General features: G+C 37.1%; 1 protein-coding gene across 1 annotated transcript; it reads left to right on the forward strand.

Moving 5' to 3' along the window:
- The first annotated feature begins 1032 nt into the window (after window positions 1-1032).
- Window positions 1033-17840, forward strand: LOC121073277 (disintegrin and metalloproteinase domain-containing protein 9-like). The gene is made up of 21 exons (XM_040564059.1): window positions 1033-1490; window positions 3851-3970; window positions 5178-5254; window positions 5779-5857; window positions 6815-6891; window positions 7740-7962; window positions 8473-8538; window positions 8625-8696; window positions 8998-9170; window positions 9594-9678; window positions 10672-10793; window positions 11672-11843; window positions 13144-13233; window positions 13778-13973; window positions 14098-14203; window positions 14444-14618; window positions 15030-15110; window positions 15747-15852; window positions 16593-16725; window positions 17116-17176; window positions 17649-17840. The coding sequence occupies exons 1-21, from the start codon at window positions 1410-1412 to the stop codon at window positions 17838-17840; spliced, it is 2487 nt and encodes an 828-aa protein (XP_040419993.1). The 5' UTR covers window positions 1033-1409.
- The last annotated feature ends 842 nt before the right edge of the window (window positions 17841-18682 follow it).

Below are 18682 nucleotides of genomic sequence, written 5' to 3' on the forward strand. Positions count from 1 at the left end.
CTCGGCTCCAGGCTCCTTTCGCCCCCCGGGGGTCTGCGGCGAGCAAAAGCCCGCTGTTGTGGACGCCGGGGGTCTCGGTGCTCCGCGTGGGCAAGCGCGCCCTTGGTCCCTGTCAGTAAAAATAAACAAGCAAACAAACAAACAAACTGAAACCGCTCTTCTGGACAAATAAAAAACCCTAAAAGCGTGCCGGTGGTACAGAACCTGATAAAATGGGAAAGTTTGGAGTACCGCAGCCCCGTTTCCTGCGCCGCATGCTAGTAGTGTGTCACGGAGGAAGAGAATATAAATAAAAGATTGGGTTCATTTAATTTTCAGTAGGGTCCCGGCTTCTGGAGTCGGGGGAAGTTTCTCATGGTGCTGCGGTATGGATGTACCCTGGGAGCACAAGTATCGGGGTCTCCCAGTCCACCTGGTGCTTTGGCTGAAGCAAATTAATTAGCCGCGTTAAATAGGAAGATGGACTTGAACAGGCTTTACACAAGACAATATTGCAAACACTGTTGGGATCTCTGCTTTTTTTTTTTTTTAACTTAAGACATTGTTTTATGTGATTCACCACTGGAAAAACAATGGATTTGCTCTGTTTTAATTTAAGATGAATTAATTAAAATTAATCAATACAAGTGCTTTAGCTTGAATACTGTGTTGTATTAGCCTCCTATTTGAGTTTCTAAATGTGCATGATACTTCTGAAGTGCATTGCAAATTCATCCAGCTTTAGAAGCATTTGTTTTCTGCTTTGGATGATGATGTGGCTGCATGATGCCTCAGATTATTCTGATCCTGGAAGAGCGATGAAGTCCTCAAAATTACAGATTTTGGGTGAGGAAAATTATCTTTAATGCAGATGGGACTAGCTAAAATCCTTGTGTGATATATGTTTATGGGATTTCCACGTGTTCATATGCACTACATTTTTGATATTTTTAAAGTAAAGATAAAATAATGAAAAATAAAGAACAAGATGAAATTTCAAAGAGTAGATTTTACTGATCTGACGGTGGCCAGTATAAATATCCTAATTATCGTATCCATTGGTAGCAATGTTTTTATGTTCCTCATCTCATATAATCTCCAACTTTATCTCAGGTGGTATCAGCTTAAATCTTTCGGAATAAACCAGTTTGGTCCTCACACGATTTGTCTGCCTGTCTCCAAACGGTATTTCGGAGTGTGCTGCTTTTTTTATTTGCATTAAGCTGCCTAACCAGTTTTATCACGAGCCTAATGGGTGAAATTTTACTTCCCGTTTCCCTGGCAGAGGTGAGGTATCGGAGTGCTTTTTCGATTGTTTACCTTCAGAGCAGAGCATTCTTGTTCTTCTAGTTCTCCCGTGCCGAGCAGCTGAGAGCCAAGTACACCGTGCCTCCTCGGGTACCGTAGTGCTTTCTCCAGGAAATCTAGTCATGCTAAAACACAGCCTATTTTTGTTCACCGTTGGACTAACTTTAACAGGAAACTCTTTTTCGATAAAAGGTAAGCTTTTAGTTTTTGTTACGTATTCAGACAGTTTCTCCAACTCTTGTAGTGCCTGGTCCTGACGGTCAATATGCACACCTCTCAAATCCAGTCACAGCTCTCCCTGGGCATTAGGCTGTTAGCAGATCTTCTAACCAAGAAACTTTGGTTTAGGAAGGAAAAAAAAAGAAAGCACTGCAGTTTGAAAATTTTTATAGTTTAGTTCTTTGTGTTTGTTTTTGTTTGTTTGTTTCCCCCATAATGTAGTAGGTGTTTGAAAACATTATCTTCTATACAGGACACGGTTGTGACAATTGTAGCTGCTGTCACTGATGAATAGTAAAGACTCGAGAAAAAGATTTAGATCTTCAGTAATGTGAGGGAACTTCCTTCAGTTTTGTTTTATTTCCTCATTAACTCCTTTACATTTATGATTTCGCTTCATATTTTAGACTTGGATGTAATGCCTGAAATATTTCTTAGAAGGTGATGTTCTTGTGACTGTGTGAGTGCTTTCCTGCTTTCAGGTGTCAAAACTTAAACTGTTAGGACATTTCCGCCGTTAGTTCCACATTACACGTAACTCACGAAACAAATTTTACGATTTAGTTAATCAAGTTATTTCTGATGAAAATAAAAGTCAAAAGTAAATATGGAGTGCCAATGTTACTTGCAGACCTGTTTGCTAATAGCAACTTCCACGTTTTGATTGTAATGACAGTATTTAATGTTGATCATAGGCTGCCTGAACCCAGCTTTCAGAAATCCTGATGTTATCTGATAGGTAGAGATCATCATTACACTGAGGAATCCTCCTCCTCACTTTGAATGGGTGATTCATGAGTGCTCTGTGGCTTCTTTGGAGTTATGAAATTCTTTCACAGAATGCTGGGAAGCTGAGGTTGACTTTGTACTGCTAAAATGAGAAGAAATCTCTTAGTTTCCTTATAAAAGAACAATTTAAGAAGTAGGAAGCTACTTTGTTTATTATAACCCATGTTATGTTGTTGTTGACTCTGTAACCTGTTTAAAAGCAATGGTTATGTCTCTGTTGACCAAAGTGAACAGATTGATGAGCAGACAAGAAAAAGAAAGAAGAATGCAAGCTCACCTAATTAAAAAAAAAAAAAAAAAAAGAGAGAGAACAAAAAAAACATTCACTGCAGATTGTTGTTTTCTGTAAAACCATTTAGTTGAAACCAGATACTCAACGGATTTCTTGTCTTTAGCTTCCTTAGTTAGGATAACAGTTCTGGAGATAACTCTGATATAATGTAAAAGGTTCCAAATGTTTTACAAATAATGCAGGAGAAACATGACTGAACAAACATCCATCAACCATTTCTAGAGAGCCCTGCTATCGACTGACGCATCAGCACATCATTCCTGACACCAGTGAGGTGATTTCACAAAACTCGAAGAAACTTAACTGATTATGAGATGTCAAAATCTCTTGCACAGTTAATTTTAACTTGCCAGCCACCTCGAAAATCACTAGGAGGGGGACAGATGGGTGGACAGAGAAGACTGTTACTGAAATTTCCCGTGTTGCTTCAGGTTAAAAGTATAGGTCATGGAAGAAAGAAGAGTTTCAGAAATGATAGACAAACATAAAAAGTTAACAGGTTAAAGGTTAAAAGGTTAGAATATGTGAGAATTAAGATTGTTTAAGTAATTTGATAGCTTTTCTTTATGTGCTCTGGAAGACTCCAGCTTTAAGCAGAAGTTTCCTTCTTTACATCAGTTGGACCATTCCTAAACTAATTCTACCACATACTTATATAAATATGCACTGAATACAGGAGTTGGGTTGTTTTGTGTTTTTTGTTTTGTTTTGTTTTAATTTTCTTGTTCTTGGGATTTTCTATGATGTTACTGCTATATTGGTGGAGAAAGTTATTTATTTATGTATTTATTTTGAAAATAGCTAACTTGTTTTGATAAAGTCTATATGAAGGAATGACGAAAATTTGTGTCATTATCTCAGTTTATAATGTAAATAACTAAGATCAAGAGTTAAAGTCAAGATTGCCATCTAGCTTTGGGCACCCAGTTTAAGTAAACTTAAGCTTTATTTTTTTTAGCACTTTATAGCAGTTGATTTGGGGCGGTGTAGTCATTAACCTTGAATACAGTCAAAATAGGTTTTCTGCAGAGAATAAAGGCACATACTTTGGCCATGAAAGAAAATGTTGATTTCTGTGACTTTCTCAACATAATCCAAGAATTCTGGCAGAGACAGAACCTACCAAACTGAGCGTGGGCAGTTGGGTTCCAAACTGGTGAAATTACTCTTTCTTCATCTACGACCTGAGCAGAATTATTTTTCAGTGATCACCACCGTGCAGATTCCACCACAATATATTTCTTATTCTTTCTGGTTCCTTAGAAATTTCAAACTTTATTTTTAGGGGTATCTTCTGAAGAGACATCCAGAGTTTCAACGTTTGAAGTAATTATTCCTCAACGTCTGACAGGCAAAGAGAAACATCACACATTTTTTCATGAGGTTTGTTTTTCTGTCCAGTGTTTTTTCTTCCGATATTGCTGTTTTTCAAAATTTTGTCCTATAATGCACACACACACACATACTGTGTATGTTATATATTGATTATTTTGTGAAGAAATGTGCTCTCTCTTCAGATTCTTAAGTGTTTTAAAGTAGTTTTGAGTAAATTTGTTTCCACAAAGGGCTGTAACTGCAACTCTAAGTTAAAGCCTTTCAAACTTCTAGTCCTGTTAACAGCCTTGTAAGAGAGAAGTAAGAACATGGAGAATATTTCTGTTTCCTTCAAGTCTGATTAGATGTTGAACTACTGTCTGTGCTGTATGTGTTCTTTTGCTCATCGCACCTTGTCTTTGAATAACCAGAAGATTTCAGCCGTGTATTGGCTAAAGGGCAGATGCTCACCTTGTACAAGAGGTCCCATAAAGTCATACAGGTAAATGAATGAGTTAAGAGAGAAAGGTCTGAGCCTTAATTCTTTGGTTCTAAGATCATTTACCTTTGCACCAGATACAGAGTTTAATTACTGAAATAACTGATAATGAAATGCCATGAGTCATCTTTCTGCAAACTGATTAACAAAGGAAGAATTTGTGAGTCGTTCATCCGGCTACAGATGATTTACATACGGAGTGTCATAAAACTTTATGTGATAGTTTAGCAAAAAAATACATGGACTGTGCCCTCGCTGTGCCCTCCTTGGGGACCTGAATCTGGCCAACCTTCATCCAAGCTATGTCTACTTCCTCTTCACTAGTGTCTCTGGAGTATCTGTTTCTGAGCCTATAAAACTATATCACGGTTGCCTAGGTTTACGTGTACTGACTCTTCTTTTTTGTTGTTGTTTTAATACCATAAGTTTTAGTTTTTCATTTTTCTATAGACTGCATATCTTTTACATTCCCTGTACAAATCTCTAATGGCAGATATACTTAATTTCTTGTGTAGTTTTTGTACTTTTTCATTATGTCTTCCATATGAAAATTTATAGCTCAATAGAATTTAAATTTTCCATAGGAAAGAATGTAGAGTGTGTTGCTGAAACTTTGCAATACACAAAGCATGAGGATTAGGAATGCGTGTTTTGTGAATCTGATAAATACTTTAATGCTGTATAGCAGTTGGACCTCTGTTATCAAAGAAAACATGGAACTGACACGCCCAAGTAGAAAATAACATAGTTAAGTGATAACTTTTGTTCTGTTTTCAGGAGCATTCAGATGACAATCTTTCTTACTCTATTAAAACAAGAAATGGAACATACCTCCTAACACTGAAGAAAAATAAGTATGTGATAGTGTTCTGAGTAATCGATCCATCTCGGAATTTTGTTGCACATAGACAAGTATTTTTACATTTTTAAAAATATTTTTTAAATTTTTAATATTTTTTTCTACTGCAGAAATTACATTATTTTTATATTAGCACCACAACCAGTAGATTTCAGAAAGTCCCTGCGGAAAGTTCAGCAGTAGCTCTTTATTGACAGAGAGGGGAGGGTTGTTAGTGTTGTCGTATTTGGAAAAAAATATCTGTTGTTGTTCCTCATTCCAGAGGCAATAATAATCCAGGCCCTCCTATGACATAGTCTGCTCAGGTCATAATCTGTGTATGTTTTAGTTAAAATATTTCAAAATAACTTATTTTCCAAATAGTGCAGCTCATTTTTAAGATATTTTGTTTCATGTCTGTGAATTTTAATGATAATGTAGCATGAATATGCTGCTAACAATGTAATACTTACTAGGATTCTTGATTTATTTCTTGCTTTATAGACTCTTAAAAGAGCAGTAGTTTATTTTTGTTTCCAGAGACCTTGTTAGCAAAGATTTTATGCTATATACGTACAGAAAAAATGGGACACTGGAGGCAACACAATCAAAAATCAAGGTATTGTACATAATAAAATTCCCCTTTTGCATAAGAGTTTCCTCAGATCAGGAAAACCAACTTTTATGAACTGAAAGCCATATTAACAAATCGTTAGAGCTGAGGATGGCAACAAGAGTGTACATGCATCTAAATGTGTTTCCAAAGCAGACGTGAATGTACACGACCATTCACTCTGAGTGTCTTTGTGTCTGTATCCTACAAGAGTGAAAATTGTTTACATTTTGGGTAGTGGAGGGGAAAATGCAAGTGATGTACATAAAGTGCATATATAGAAGAAAAATATACATGCTGGGAAAGAGGCATTTTCAAGTTTTCATATTTGTGGCATTTATGTTTAACAATTCCTTGAGATATAAAACATCAGGTTCTGTGTTTTATGAGGGAGTGGCCTTGTCCTCATACTCTTTATGATTATACAGCATCACTTTTGTAAGGTGTGAAAGGAGACACCGGGTGATTATGCCAAGGTTGAATTTGAGCTACGCAAGCAGGTCACCTTTGCATAATACACAATTAAAGGTACAATGGCAGCATCAAAGCTCTATAGTTTTGAGCAAGCCTCAAGAATGCTTTTACATTTAAGTTTCAACTTGTAACTGCATGCTGGCTTAGTGAGACTGCTCTGTGCATGGGAGAGCTTCTCAGATCAGCCTGTGGGAGGATTCTGTTTAAGAACAGGATGAGCAATATAGATACAAAGGTCTTGTTAAAAGATGGCGATGGGTTAAATGAAAAAGTTGGTTGTTTTCTAGAACCAAGGGACCAAACGCTATTGTAGTTACTCACATCAAGTAATATTTTACTCCAAGAATTTTGGGATTATTTTAGAAAAGGGAACGCTTTAAATTTGCAAAAGCCAGCTTTAATAATAATAAGGTTGGTAACAAAATAAGTTTGCATTTGAATGCAGCTACCTTATTTTGTTATTAATTATGTGGTTTTGTTGCATTTCAGACACACTGTTATTATCATGGCACTGTTGAAGGAATGGCTGACTCAATGCTTGCTCTTAGCACGTGTGATGGCCTGAGGTATTCTTGCTTTTTACTTCAAGATAATAAATTGTGCAGTATCACCAGTATCAAAACAAGCAAACAAACAAAACTGCTGATATTCATTATACACCTGGAAAGAAAACACACTCCTATCTTGCAAATGTTTTTTACATTTTGCCTCTTAATGAAGCTGAAACTCTATACAGGTTTTATACTTCCCCTCCCCCATGACTGATACTGTTGATAGGCTGCATTTAGAATTTAGCTTTCAGAATAATGAAAGTGTTTCAAATACAATAAAGTTACATTTATCTGAGAAACATGAAGGGGCCAGATTAATGCATAAAAGTTTTAAGGTATTCCCCTGACAGTATTAATCTATACAAGTAGACAAAATTAGATGGCATGCACAGCAGATCAGGCAGATACTCAGAATGTGCCTGGAGCATGTCAGTGCTTTCTGCCTTCAATGAGTTTGACTCTTCAGCTGGATTTAGATACACTTGTCAGTCCTGGCAGCCTTGTTCAGCTTGATATCTTTTTGACAAGCAGGAAGAGGCAATGGAACAAAGTTCACATACATAACTTTCATGTGTCTAGCATCAAAGTGAGATGCCACTCGCAAGAAATAAAGACATTTCATGGCATTCCTTTAAATGAAGAATAAAATTATCAAACTACTGGTATTTCAGGGAGTACTGGATTTCACTAAGCAGAACAGAGATGTCATTTTGGCTGTTCTGCAAACTTGTGCAAATTCAAATAATCATTTATGTCAACATAGTGGTATGAAGAGTTACGGTTTTTAAGTATTCCTCTGTTGTTCATTCACCTAGTTATAACCATGAGGGAAAAATAATTTTCCATTCTTTTATGATTGTTAGAGGAATTATCTACATTGGTGGCAAATGGTATGGAATGGAGCCACTCAACTCATCCAGCACATTTGAACACATGTTTTACCAGTTAGAAGATATGGAGCATATCCCTTTCCGATGTGGTATGCAGAATGACAGCCTTCATCGTGAGATGAAGATGTTTGTGAAGCAGTCTGTGAAATATGCATTTTCATCAAACAGTACCTCGAGTGGGGAAAAACTTTTGAGGGTAAATGCATTTCTGTTTCTCTCCTGTGGGCTACAGTCCAAGCCATCTCCTCAGTCTGTTCCAGATGTCAGTGGTCTACAGAGCTCTTGCTTTGGCATGGTATCATTGCAGGTGCTTTTGGCTTAGCAGGCCACCTTGTTGCTCTCATTTTCATGGACCCCAAGCTGGTGGCAGTTGTGCTAAGGAAATCCTGAAACAGAAGAATATCACAATGCCAATTTAACATAGCTTGAAGCAGTTATTTAGCAGAAAAGCAGAGCTCAACCCAAGACCATTGTGGGTGTGTGAAAGCTGCCATTCGGCCCATGCGTCTTGATGTCTGACCAAAAGCAGATTACTTGTACACAGATATTGATCTGGAAATCTAAAGCAAATTGACATTTGAGGCCACATTAAAAAAATGTATCATTACTTTATAAAAGCATTAAATGAAAATCATGAGAAGAATAATTTTAAAAGCCTTGAATTTATTACTCATAATGTTAACTTATTGTGCTTTTTAATTTGCAGAAGAAGCGAGCTGTCCTGCCACAGGAAAGCTATGTGGAATTATTTATGGTCGTGGATAATAACAGGGTAATGACTTCATCCAATGAAATGGATAAATACTTTTTGTTAAATTATTATTTTTTTCTCTGACTTTTGCATATGGCATCTTACAGTTTTTGCTGAAGAAATCGGATCCTGCTGTGGTGCAAAAGGAAACGGTTGAGCTGATTAATTATGTTGATGGGGTAGGTCAGTTCAGTCACCTATACTTGGTAGTTTCTAATTTATTGTAGTTTCCAAAAGTAAGGTAGTAAAGTAAATCTGTACTGTTATGTTCTGAAATTGTATTTGGAAGTTATACAGCAATTTGTAACATTTAAGACATGTCATGAATCTATGCATAAGTCTTGTAGAGGTGCAGCCCAGATGTTCGTAAACATCTGTGTTCTCCCTGACTTTGGCTCAGTAGCGGTAAAAATCTTTCATAATTCAGTTGAACTGGACTGATGGACAGTAATTATCTTTTTTTTTTTTTTCTCTTTTCAGATGTATAGAGCATTAAACATCCAGATTGTTTTGGTTGGATTAGAGATATGGACAGTTACAAACCCCATATCGGTAATGAATGGTTCAGCTGGAGACGTACTGGGTAGATTCGTTTCTTGGAGACAGAAAGATCTTCTAAAACGATCAAGAAATGATGTTAGTCATCTCATAATGTAAGTTTTCATTTGGAGGAAATGCCACTCCTGCAACACTGCTGGTGTTGCTAATGCATGTGATTTTGGTTTTGTACATGAATGAAAATGTAACGAGTAAAATTCACTCAACTTCCAAACTGTTTTAACCTGAAAAAAAAAAGATGAAGAAACTATAATGAATTCTTCATAGTTAATCAACTCAAAAGCACTGGCACAGCAGGCTTAGGTGATTGATCCTTGTTTTCAATCTATGTTATTGCCATGTTCATTATTAATTACAGTGAAACCATGATATGGTGACAACTTTCTTCTTGACTTCAATAAGGCCAAATTTTGCTTTGCAGCATTTGTTTCAGACATATCAGTGTCTTTTAGTAGTGATCATGAAAGTGATCTTTCAGCCCGTCTTTCAAAAGTACCTTCGAACTGCGTTTGTTGCAGAGGGAGAAACTCTTATGGTGGATCCATTGGAATGGCTTTTGTAGGTACCGTCTGCTCACAGGTCCAGGGAGGGTCAATCAGCACTGTAAGTATGTAATGTTGTGGTTAGTAGAAGAAATTAGCACAGAAATTAGGAGCTGCTATCATAGATGAGCTGCTAGTGAGACAATTGAAGGCTTTCCCCTGTGCATTTACGCAACCCAGAGTTGTATCTATTGCTAGACATTGATTCCACAGAGGCACACCTTCAGAACATCCTAACAGATAATGTGCACTTTGTGAACCCACTCAGGTATTAGAGACTAGGCTTGGAGTGGAATGGTTTCATCCACAGGGTTTCTTATGTAAAGATTTGTGTGTATTTTTATGCTTACATACAAACAAATGTATATCCCAATTTTGGTCTTCTTCGTGTTACAATCCACTTGTCTGATTTAGTCCTGAAATCACTTTTTAATCGCATTTATGTAATTTACCTAGTTTAAGGTTGTATAAGAAAAGTCCATCCTCATAACGTTAAGGTTCATAAGCACAGTATTTTGAGGATGGGAATGCAACTACAACATGTGTGCATTGTTTCACTCTTTACATGGATAGACGCTGAACATAATGCACCATATTTTCAAGTGTCCAGAATTCTCCACGAAACTGTAAATGGAGAAAAAAATAAAGTAAATTTGGCAAAACTAGCCAGAAACCAGTGTTTCCTTTACCCTTGGGGACAGATCCAGTATTTCCTGAGGTTCCTTTCTTTACCATAGGGATGCCATAACATAATGGACAATCTTAGAAGCAGATTCTGTTCTCTAATAGTATGTTTGTCTTTGAAGACTCCACTAAAATCAATATCATGACTGATTAACTGTGCTACTATTCAGAGTATGATCCTAGAAAGACTGGCAGAACTTGGCCCTACCTGAAAACAAACAACTTATCTGTTCTTGCTGCTTTTGCTTTGCAATACAATTTGATATTGTCTGCATGGCCTCTAAGAAACTTGTGGCCTGGATAACTCAGTAGATAGAAACATAGTAATTTCTTTAGTTTCATAATTTTTAACACAGATTCTCTTCATTAGTTGGATCATAGCAATTTGTTACGTCATGCTACAGTAGTTGCACATGAATTGGGTCATAACCTTGGAATGAAACATGATGATGAAAGGTGTCCTGCATCCTACATTATGTACAGCACAGATAAGTAAGATTTCCATTTATCTTAATAAACCTTTTTTTTTTTTTTTTAAATCTGCAGTGGATAGATAAGCTGAGAAACTTCCATGAATCCTAAAGAACTTTTGTGAATGGAAAGTTAAAAGTTTAATGACAGAGCTGAATTCTTTGACTTAGGATTTTTATAATTTCAAATTATTTAAAGCGTTACCTGTTTTGTGACCTAGTCATTCTTTGTAGCATTCATTAAAACTTACTAGGATTTTGTTAATTGCTCATTTTAATGATAGTGTATTGCTGCTGGGTTTTTTACCCTGCTGAGAGTCCTCTACATATATTCACCATGTTTGTGCAGACATGCCCCCTTTGCATAGATTCTCTTAAATGTTAGTTTAAACAAAATGTCTCATCCTACATTTGTTTCAGTTTATTTGTTCTTTGGCTCCCCTTTATCTAATAATAATAATAAAATTATTTTATCTATCCGCATTTATATTAATAAATCAGCATAACTGAACACTGGACCAAACTAGTATGAGAAGATGCATTCCTGAGTTTTTTGGGAATCCCAGTTAAGGTGAATGTCCTTCTGGAAAGTGTATTTTAATCAGACATTTTTGGACTCAGTACAGCAACGGAATTTCGAAGGCCTGTTTTGTATAGAACATCACAATGTCTAATCTGATGGTCTCTTTTGCTTCTTAAAGTATTTGCAGTTATGTTTTATATCGTATATTTTTATTTCCAGAAGTACTGTAATACAAAATAAAGAGGAAATATCTCAAGATCTCCTAACGTTATGAAATGTGGTATTTATTATTGATCAACAATATTTTAATGGTTTGAACTGAATTGCCTTTTTGCAAGCAAAATGCTTATAATAAAAAATAATATTATGCTTTCCAGGGGATCCAGGAATTTCAGCACCTGCAGTGCTGATGATTTTGAGAACTTTATTCTAAATGGAGGAGGAAACTGCCTTAGAAATCCCCCCCAAACAAGCAATGTTTACAAAGAACCTGTCTGTGGTAATAATGTGGTTGATAGCAACGAAGAATGTGACTGTGGTAAACCACAGGTAAAGAAATTCAGCTGGATACTTGTATATTATATTATATTTGTTGTATTATACTGTCCTTTTGTTACACCTGATTTGCATTAGTATCTGAGGAGTTTTTCATATAAGTTTACATTTTTGCAAGCTGTAAAAATTCTAGAAAAAGCCTAAAATCATATTTTTATTTAGTTATGAACTCAGTTAAGGGTTACTGGACTTCACAGAACTTTGAGTCAATGCCTAAGAAAGAAATTTCAGTGCACAACGTGTGGCAATGCCATCATTTTTCGTGCTGACATTAGCAACATAGATACTTCTGTTATGTAAATGAGGCTATTAGTCTGTATAGCACTTACAGGTTTCCTAACTGTAACTCTTAAACTTAGACCACAACAACATCACTTTTGTTGGCCATATTTACATTGTGCCAATGTCCCTCAAAGAATGGGATATATTGACTCCTTCTTTGGAAAATAAAGGTGTCTCGCAGTACGGTTAGCTTAAAGGAGGCTACAGTGAGGTGGGGATCGGTCTCTTCTCCCAAGCAACAAGTGATAGGACAAAAGGAAATGGCCTCAAGTTGTGCCAGGGGAGGTTTAGGTTGGATATTAGGAAAAAATTCTTCACTGAAAGGGTTGAGAAGTATTGGAACAGGCCCAGGGAAGTAGCCGAGTCACCATCCGGGAGGTCTTCAAAAAACACGTAGAAGTAGAGTTTAGTGACATGGTTTGATGGTGGATTTGACAGTGCTAGATTAAGGGCCAGACTAGATGATCTTAGAGGTCTTTTCCAGTCTGAATGATTCTGTGATTCTATGATTCAAAAAAGACAGCAATAAATCAAAAGGCTGTCAGGAAACCCAGGCTCCATTGTACAGGTCTTCTTCTAAGTCATGAAAAGATACCAACATTTCTCTCCATCAGACTGCTAACATAGTGGAAAAATAACATGTGGAGGTGGGATACGTATGAAGCGTTATTTAAAACCTGTAATCATAGAATCATTAAGGTTGGAAAAGACCTTCAAGATCATCTGGTCCTGTTCTGCTTCTTTTAGTATCCATTTAGAGTGTAAGCATATCATGTATTCCTGTCCACAACCTATCAAAATAGATGTTTTTCTGATGACTTGTTTTAAAAAAATGCAGCTAAAATGTATGCTAGTTTATGTTGGAGTAGAAGGCTGTCAATCTCAGAATATGAAAGAGAGTATGAAAGTGTTTAATATTTGGTTCATCCATGCACTTGGTTTGACCATGTACTTTCCTAGCTATACAGCAAAGTAAAAACATTGTGTCCCCTTGTTCATGTCTGTTCTTCAGGAATGTACTAACCCTTGCTGTGATGCTGCAACCTGCAAACTTACATCTGGATCGCAATGTGCTCAAGGACTGTGCTGCAAAAATTGCAAGGTAGGCTATATTTTATTAGGCTAAATTGATGCTAATTATTAGGTTGGATTTTGGGGGCCGGGGGTGGGGGTGGTGGTGTCGAAAAGGTATCATAAAATCTCTTGACTTATTTCCACATTATCAAACTACATTCACCAGCAGAGAGCACGTAAGTAGAGAATATGTGACTAATGACTTTTGGACGGTAGCTTAGAAATAGAATATCATCCCCGTGTTGTCCACAGGAGGCAGGATTAATCAGGGGATTTAGTGATCTCCATTATGCAACACCAAACTTCTCCAGTGTCTATGATCATTGGCTACATTTTAATTTGCGCTTGTACATGTATTTGTGTGATCTAACCTAGTCCTCTGCAAGCTAAGCTCAAAAACTTTGCAGCTACACCATATGAAACCAAGAATTGTAGATATTCATTAGATACTGATATGAAAAAATAAATATTCTGTCTTCTTTAAAATCAAAGAAGATTCCCATCTGTCATTGGTTCATGATTGAATTTCAGCTGTTGCAAAATTGTGAGGTGGCATTCTTCTCTGGTTCTAGTTTAAAGTGGCAGGAACAGAATGCAGATCGAAGATGGACTTCTGTGATCTACCTGAATACTGCAATGGAAGCTATGCCTACTGTCCAGATGACATTTATATCATGAATGGTTACCCATGCAACGACATGAAAGCATATTGCTACTATGGAGTATGCCAGAGTTTTGATTCACAATGTGAAGCTATATATGGAAAAGGTACATTTGTAATTTGACGTAAAAAGACTTTAGTCTTCTACAAGACATTTAATAGTTTTTGTTTTCTTTCTCATATTTTTAAGACAGTGTGGTGGCTTACTAAGATGCACTATTTTTCATACAGGGGCACGAAAAGCACCTGATCTATGCTTTGAAAAAGCCAATATTAAAGGGGACAGGTTTGGAAACTGTGGAATGAAAGGTGGAGTGTACAAGAAGTGTCCTGTTCAGTAAGTCAATAGCAAGTAAAAGCCTCCCCTAAAACATCAAATGTAAAATTCTTCTCTTAGATGTCATGTTCTACAACAGAATGTATCTGCTATGAACTTGTAAAACATGAGGTTTAAGAGAACAATATTTGCTTGAAAGGCAAGCTAAGTTTGACTGGTTGGTGTATTTGCACTAACATTGTGGTGTGTTTTTTTTTTTTCCTGTTTACCTTGTCTCTGAGTATCATTTGTTCACTACAGGCATAGTCTGTGTGGCAAGGTCCAGTGCACTTCTGTTAGTCTTCAAAATCTTCCTGCTTGGAGTGTTGTCAATAATGCGTCTGGAGTTTTATGCTGGTCTTCTGATTTTGACTTAGGATCAGATGTCCCTGATCCTGCTCAAGTTCATGATGGAACAGCCTGCGGAGAAAAGAAGGTAAGATGAATCACAGCAGCATTACACAGTATATTCCACCAAGTGGAAAGTTCTTAACTTTCAAAAGCATTACATTCTCTTATTTATATGCCATAATATAATTAAAAATCTGCTTTTTCAGATATACACACACAATTAATTAGCTCTTTAAAAATCTGTGATGCTACAGATCAGTGAGCTACATTATGAGTTACTCAAATTATTTCCATCAAACTGCATCCATAGATTTAGAAAACTTTGAGACAAATAGAGCTATAAAATTGTGAAGTACTGAGAATTCTATCAACCCTTTTCCCGAAATTTAAGTAGGAACAGTAGACTTGTAAACATATATTTTTGTATAGTATATTTGTAAAATGGATGGGATTTTTGGAAGTCTTGTGTGTAAAAGACACTAAATACTTTTTCCAGGCCTGTTTGGATTTTGAGTGTGTTGATGCAAGTTTTCTGGGCTACAGCTGTGATGTAAAGCAGAAGTGTAACAATAATGGGGTGAGTAGATTGTGTTTTCATGCCCTATTTCTTGAAGACAGAGATAGGTGCAAAATCCCTCCATAAAAGCAATAACTTGACAGATGGCTTTGATTTATTCTGATATGTATTAAAAGTTAAATCCACTTTTTTTTCTTCTTTTTTTTAATCTGCAATTCATTTTGCCAGTATACTGTAAACATCTTAGCACTAACACTGAAAGACATTTCTTCTAAATTTCCCTAGGGAACCTTCGAATATTACTGAACTGTCAAACTTTAAAAGGAAAGTATTCCTCTGAGGACAGGCTAGGGATCCATGATTTACATATTTCTCTGTGAAAAATCAAAAAGGAGCCCAGAGGTTTTAAAACTAAGAAGTTCTTCTTTGGACGGTACCCTAGTGTAGGCAAATAACAACAACATCACAAGAAGAGATTAATTCTACAGAGAATCAACTATTGGTATCAGTATTACTCCGTGTTTGGGGGTTGGAGGGAGAGAGGTTATACTTAATACATTTCTATGGAATACTATGGAATATTTCTTGTTTCCACATGCAATTCTTAATGTGTAACTCCAAATATATATTGGAGGTCGAAAGCGGCCACTTTCAAAAAGAAGTTCCTTTGACTAATCCGTTTCATATGGACTATAGGTGTGTAACAACAACGGGAACTGCCATTGCCATTCAGGGTGGGCGCCCCCCTTCTGTAACCAGCCAGGCTATGGTGGCAGTGTTGACAGTGGGCCAGCTCACATAGGTAGGACACTGAAACTGTCTTTCATTCTGCCTCCAGTGTCTGATTAAAATAATCTACTAATACAGAGTGTTTTTCGGTCTCTTTTCAAAAGCTTTTTTGCTACTGCATGGGCTGCTTAATCATGGAATGACTTGAGAATGAACATTATCATCTGATGTGTAGTCTGCAGACATAAAAAAAGTCGGTCCAAGGGAGAAGTTGATCTCTTTTTTTGTCTGAGATAAAAAACATTAACTGTGTAGAATTGCTACTACATTTTTAAATAGTTGGATATTATTTAGTTAGGTGCTGAACACCAGATAAAAAGGGTGTAATATAGAAGGACTACAGCTTGAGAATGAAACTAGCAGCCTTTATGTATGGAAAAGGTCTCGCTGTAATGAGAAGGATTAAGGAGGTGCATGCAGCAACTAGCAGTTCGCTCACCTAAGAGCCACGAAATTCTGCAAAGGGAAAATGGAGTAGATTTTTCTGGCCTTTACACTGAGAGACCATGCAAAATGTTTTACTTCTATTTGTTGACTAAAAGGAAAAAGGCTGTATATCATACAACGTGGGGTGGGTAAAGCAGGAAGAAGTACTTGTGCTTACATATGTCCAAATCCTAATTATTAAATTTGATTTATAATAATTTGAAGATTGTAGTTTTTACAACAGAAAGGGATTTTTAATGGGAAAATGCTTTAATATGAGGTTAAGCAAGATGAGTATCTTACATGATTGCAATTGTTTTTCTCTAGATACATCACTTCGGGATGGCCTGCTTATATTTTTCTTCCTTGTGCTGCCCATATTGATTGTGATTGTAATAGCAGTAATTAAGCGCGATGCAATAAAAAAAAAGTTTTGCAGGAAAAGTAGAAGACAACACAGGTATTGCACTTATTACAAATGTATATTTCAATACTTGGGAGCATGCTTCAAATAAATTTAGCAGGCTAGAGACCTTATACAAAGAATCAGAACCCCCCCAAAAGAAAAAGACTACCCTGCTAACAGTAAATGTGGGTAGTTTAATCCAGATGCTCAGGTTGTCAGTTCTTAAGCATTTCTTCACAATATTCACTGCACTTTCCTAATTGGTACTTATAATTGTGTCGCATGGGCACAGTGGCACAGAATATTGAAATTATTTGCCAAGGCCAGGAAGGGGTGGAGTCAAAACCAGAATCAAGACCTTTGAGCCCTGTCCCTTGATAAGCACTCAACTTAATGTTGTCAAGTCAAATGGGGTTTTTCCTGACAACGTGGTTTTCATTTCAGGGATAATGTGCAGCAACCAAAGCAAAATAACGGACCAGCTCATAGCACAGGAAATAATCAGGTAAGAGAGACGCGTACTTGTATTACTTCATGCTGAGTAATCCAAATTATACAGTGCCTATTCTCTAATGTAGTTACTGATGGCTTTGTGGGTTTTGATACACTAAACCCGTCAGAATTTCCAAGTATTTAAATTGGACAAGAGTTCTGTTTGGGTAGGTATGGACCTTATTGCCTGCCCTGTCAACACAGGCTGTGAGTAGTGTGGGATGGAACAGGCTGCTGCTCAGCAGAGCAGCCAAGACTGAACTCTGAATTCTGCAGCCAAGTACCAGAGAAGCTGCTTAGCCAGGCTGTGGATCTTGTTCTGGTAAAAGAAAATGAAAATGATCGAAACACAATATGCGAGAGAGTATGAAATGTCACAGGAAATGAAAATAACCTCTGAAATACGATTAGCTTTATACTGACTAATGAGCCACACTTTGAAACGTGTTCCCTGTTAACCCGATTTTCTGCAATATCTTTTCTAGTCTGCCACATCAAATCCTGATTTTTTTACCATATCACATTTTCCCGGTCCAAGGTTTGTAGAATTTAAACTCTTCTTTATTTCTTGTTTGCTATGTATGCACTCCTGTACCGATGTAAGTGAAATGCCTAACGCCTCATGTCCTGCTTTGGGGCATTTCTCATGTAGCATCATATCAGATGAAATAGATTAAATGCTTGAAGAAGTGCAGCTTTACCGCTTCCATAGAAACCAGCATAATGGGACATGTAAATGCTACCAGAGTATTTTGTGTGTATCTGTGTGCGAAATACATGTATAAATGCTACAAAACGATTAAAAATGGTGAAGTACCAGTTTACAAATACCAGGTGTCTCAAGTCATGAAATATTTCACTAAATGTGTTTTCCACACTTCAGGCAGCCAGTACAAACACGGATTCCTGCAGTGCCTTCAGGACCTCAGCGACCTGTGGTCCTGCCTAGATCAGCTGTCTGAGAAGTTTCTTGGGAATCCTCACCAATTCTGACCAGAAACTGATCTGAAACAAATTAAAGGTTGGAATCCCCCAGTCCTCACCTTGCACCTTATGAAAAAGAAAAGAGACACTGAACACAGAAAAAGAGACCCTGAACGCAGATTTTCTAACCCTCCATTATTTTGCTACGAGCTGCTGGCTATATTTGTACCTCTTCTACCTCACCTTTTTTTTTTTTTTTCTTCCAAATCAAAAGCCTAATGTTCAAGTCTTATTAGTTTAAATCTATAACAGTGTTGGAGAGCAGGACTCCTCTGAAGTGTTGCCTTACCTGCAGGCCAGAGAGAAGTGGATTCATTCGTTTAACAGACATAATTTATTCACCTTTAGTTACATGCTGACGTGAAAGTCAGAGCATAGGCTGTCCTCTGGGGAAGCCTACAGCTTGTCTACCTCCCGGCCATCCTCCAGGCCGTATGCTGTGCCTGCTGAGCGCCCCACGTGCAGGGCCTGGGGCCAACTCTGTACCTTGCTCTGAGCCCTTCCTGCACTGTCGCTGTATCCACGCTGGGATCCA

This window comes from Cygnus olor, chromosome 7, assembly GCF_009769625.2.
Source record: "Cygnus olor isolate bCygOlo1 chromosome 7, bCygOlo1.pri.v2, whole genome shotgun sequence".
NCBI lineage: Eukaryota > Metazoa > Chordata > Aves > Anseriformes > Anatidae > Cygnus > Cygnus olor.

Bases quoted from the DNA above. Each gene is read 5' to 3' on its own strand.
- LOC121073277 (XM_040564059.1), top strand. From the start codon at position 1,410: ATGCTAAAACACAGCCTATTTTTGTTCACCGTTGGACTAACTTTAACA. The intron at 6,892-7,739 runs GTATTCTTGCTT...TATGATTGTTAG, and splicing joins AGCACGTGTGATGGCCTGAG to AGGAATTATCTACATTGGTG. The intron at 8,697-8,997 runs GTAGGTCAGTTC...TTCTCTTTTCAG, and splicing joins TGATTAATTATGTTGATGGG to ATGTATAGAGCATTAAACAT.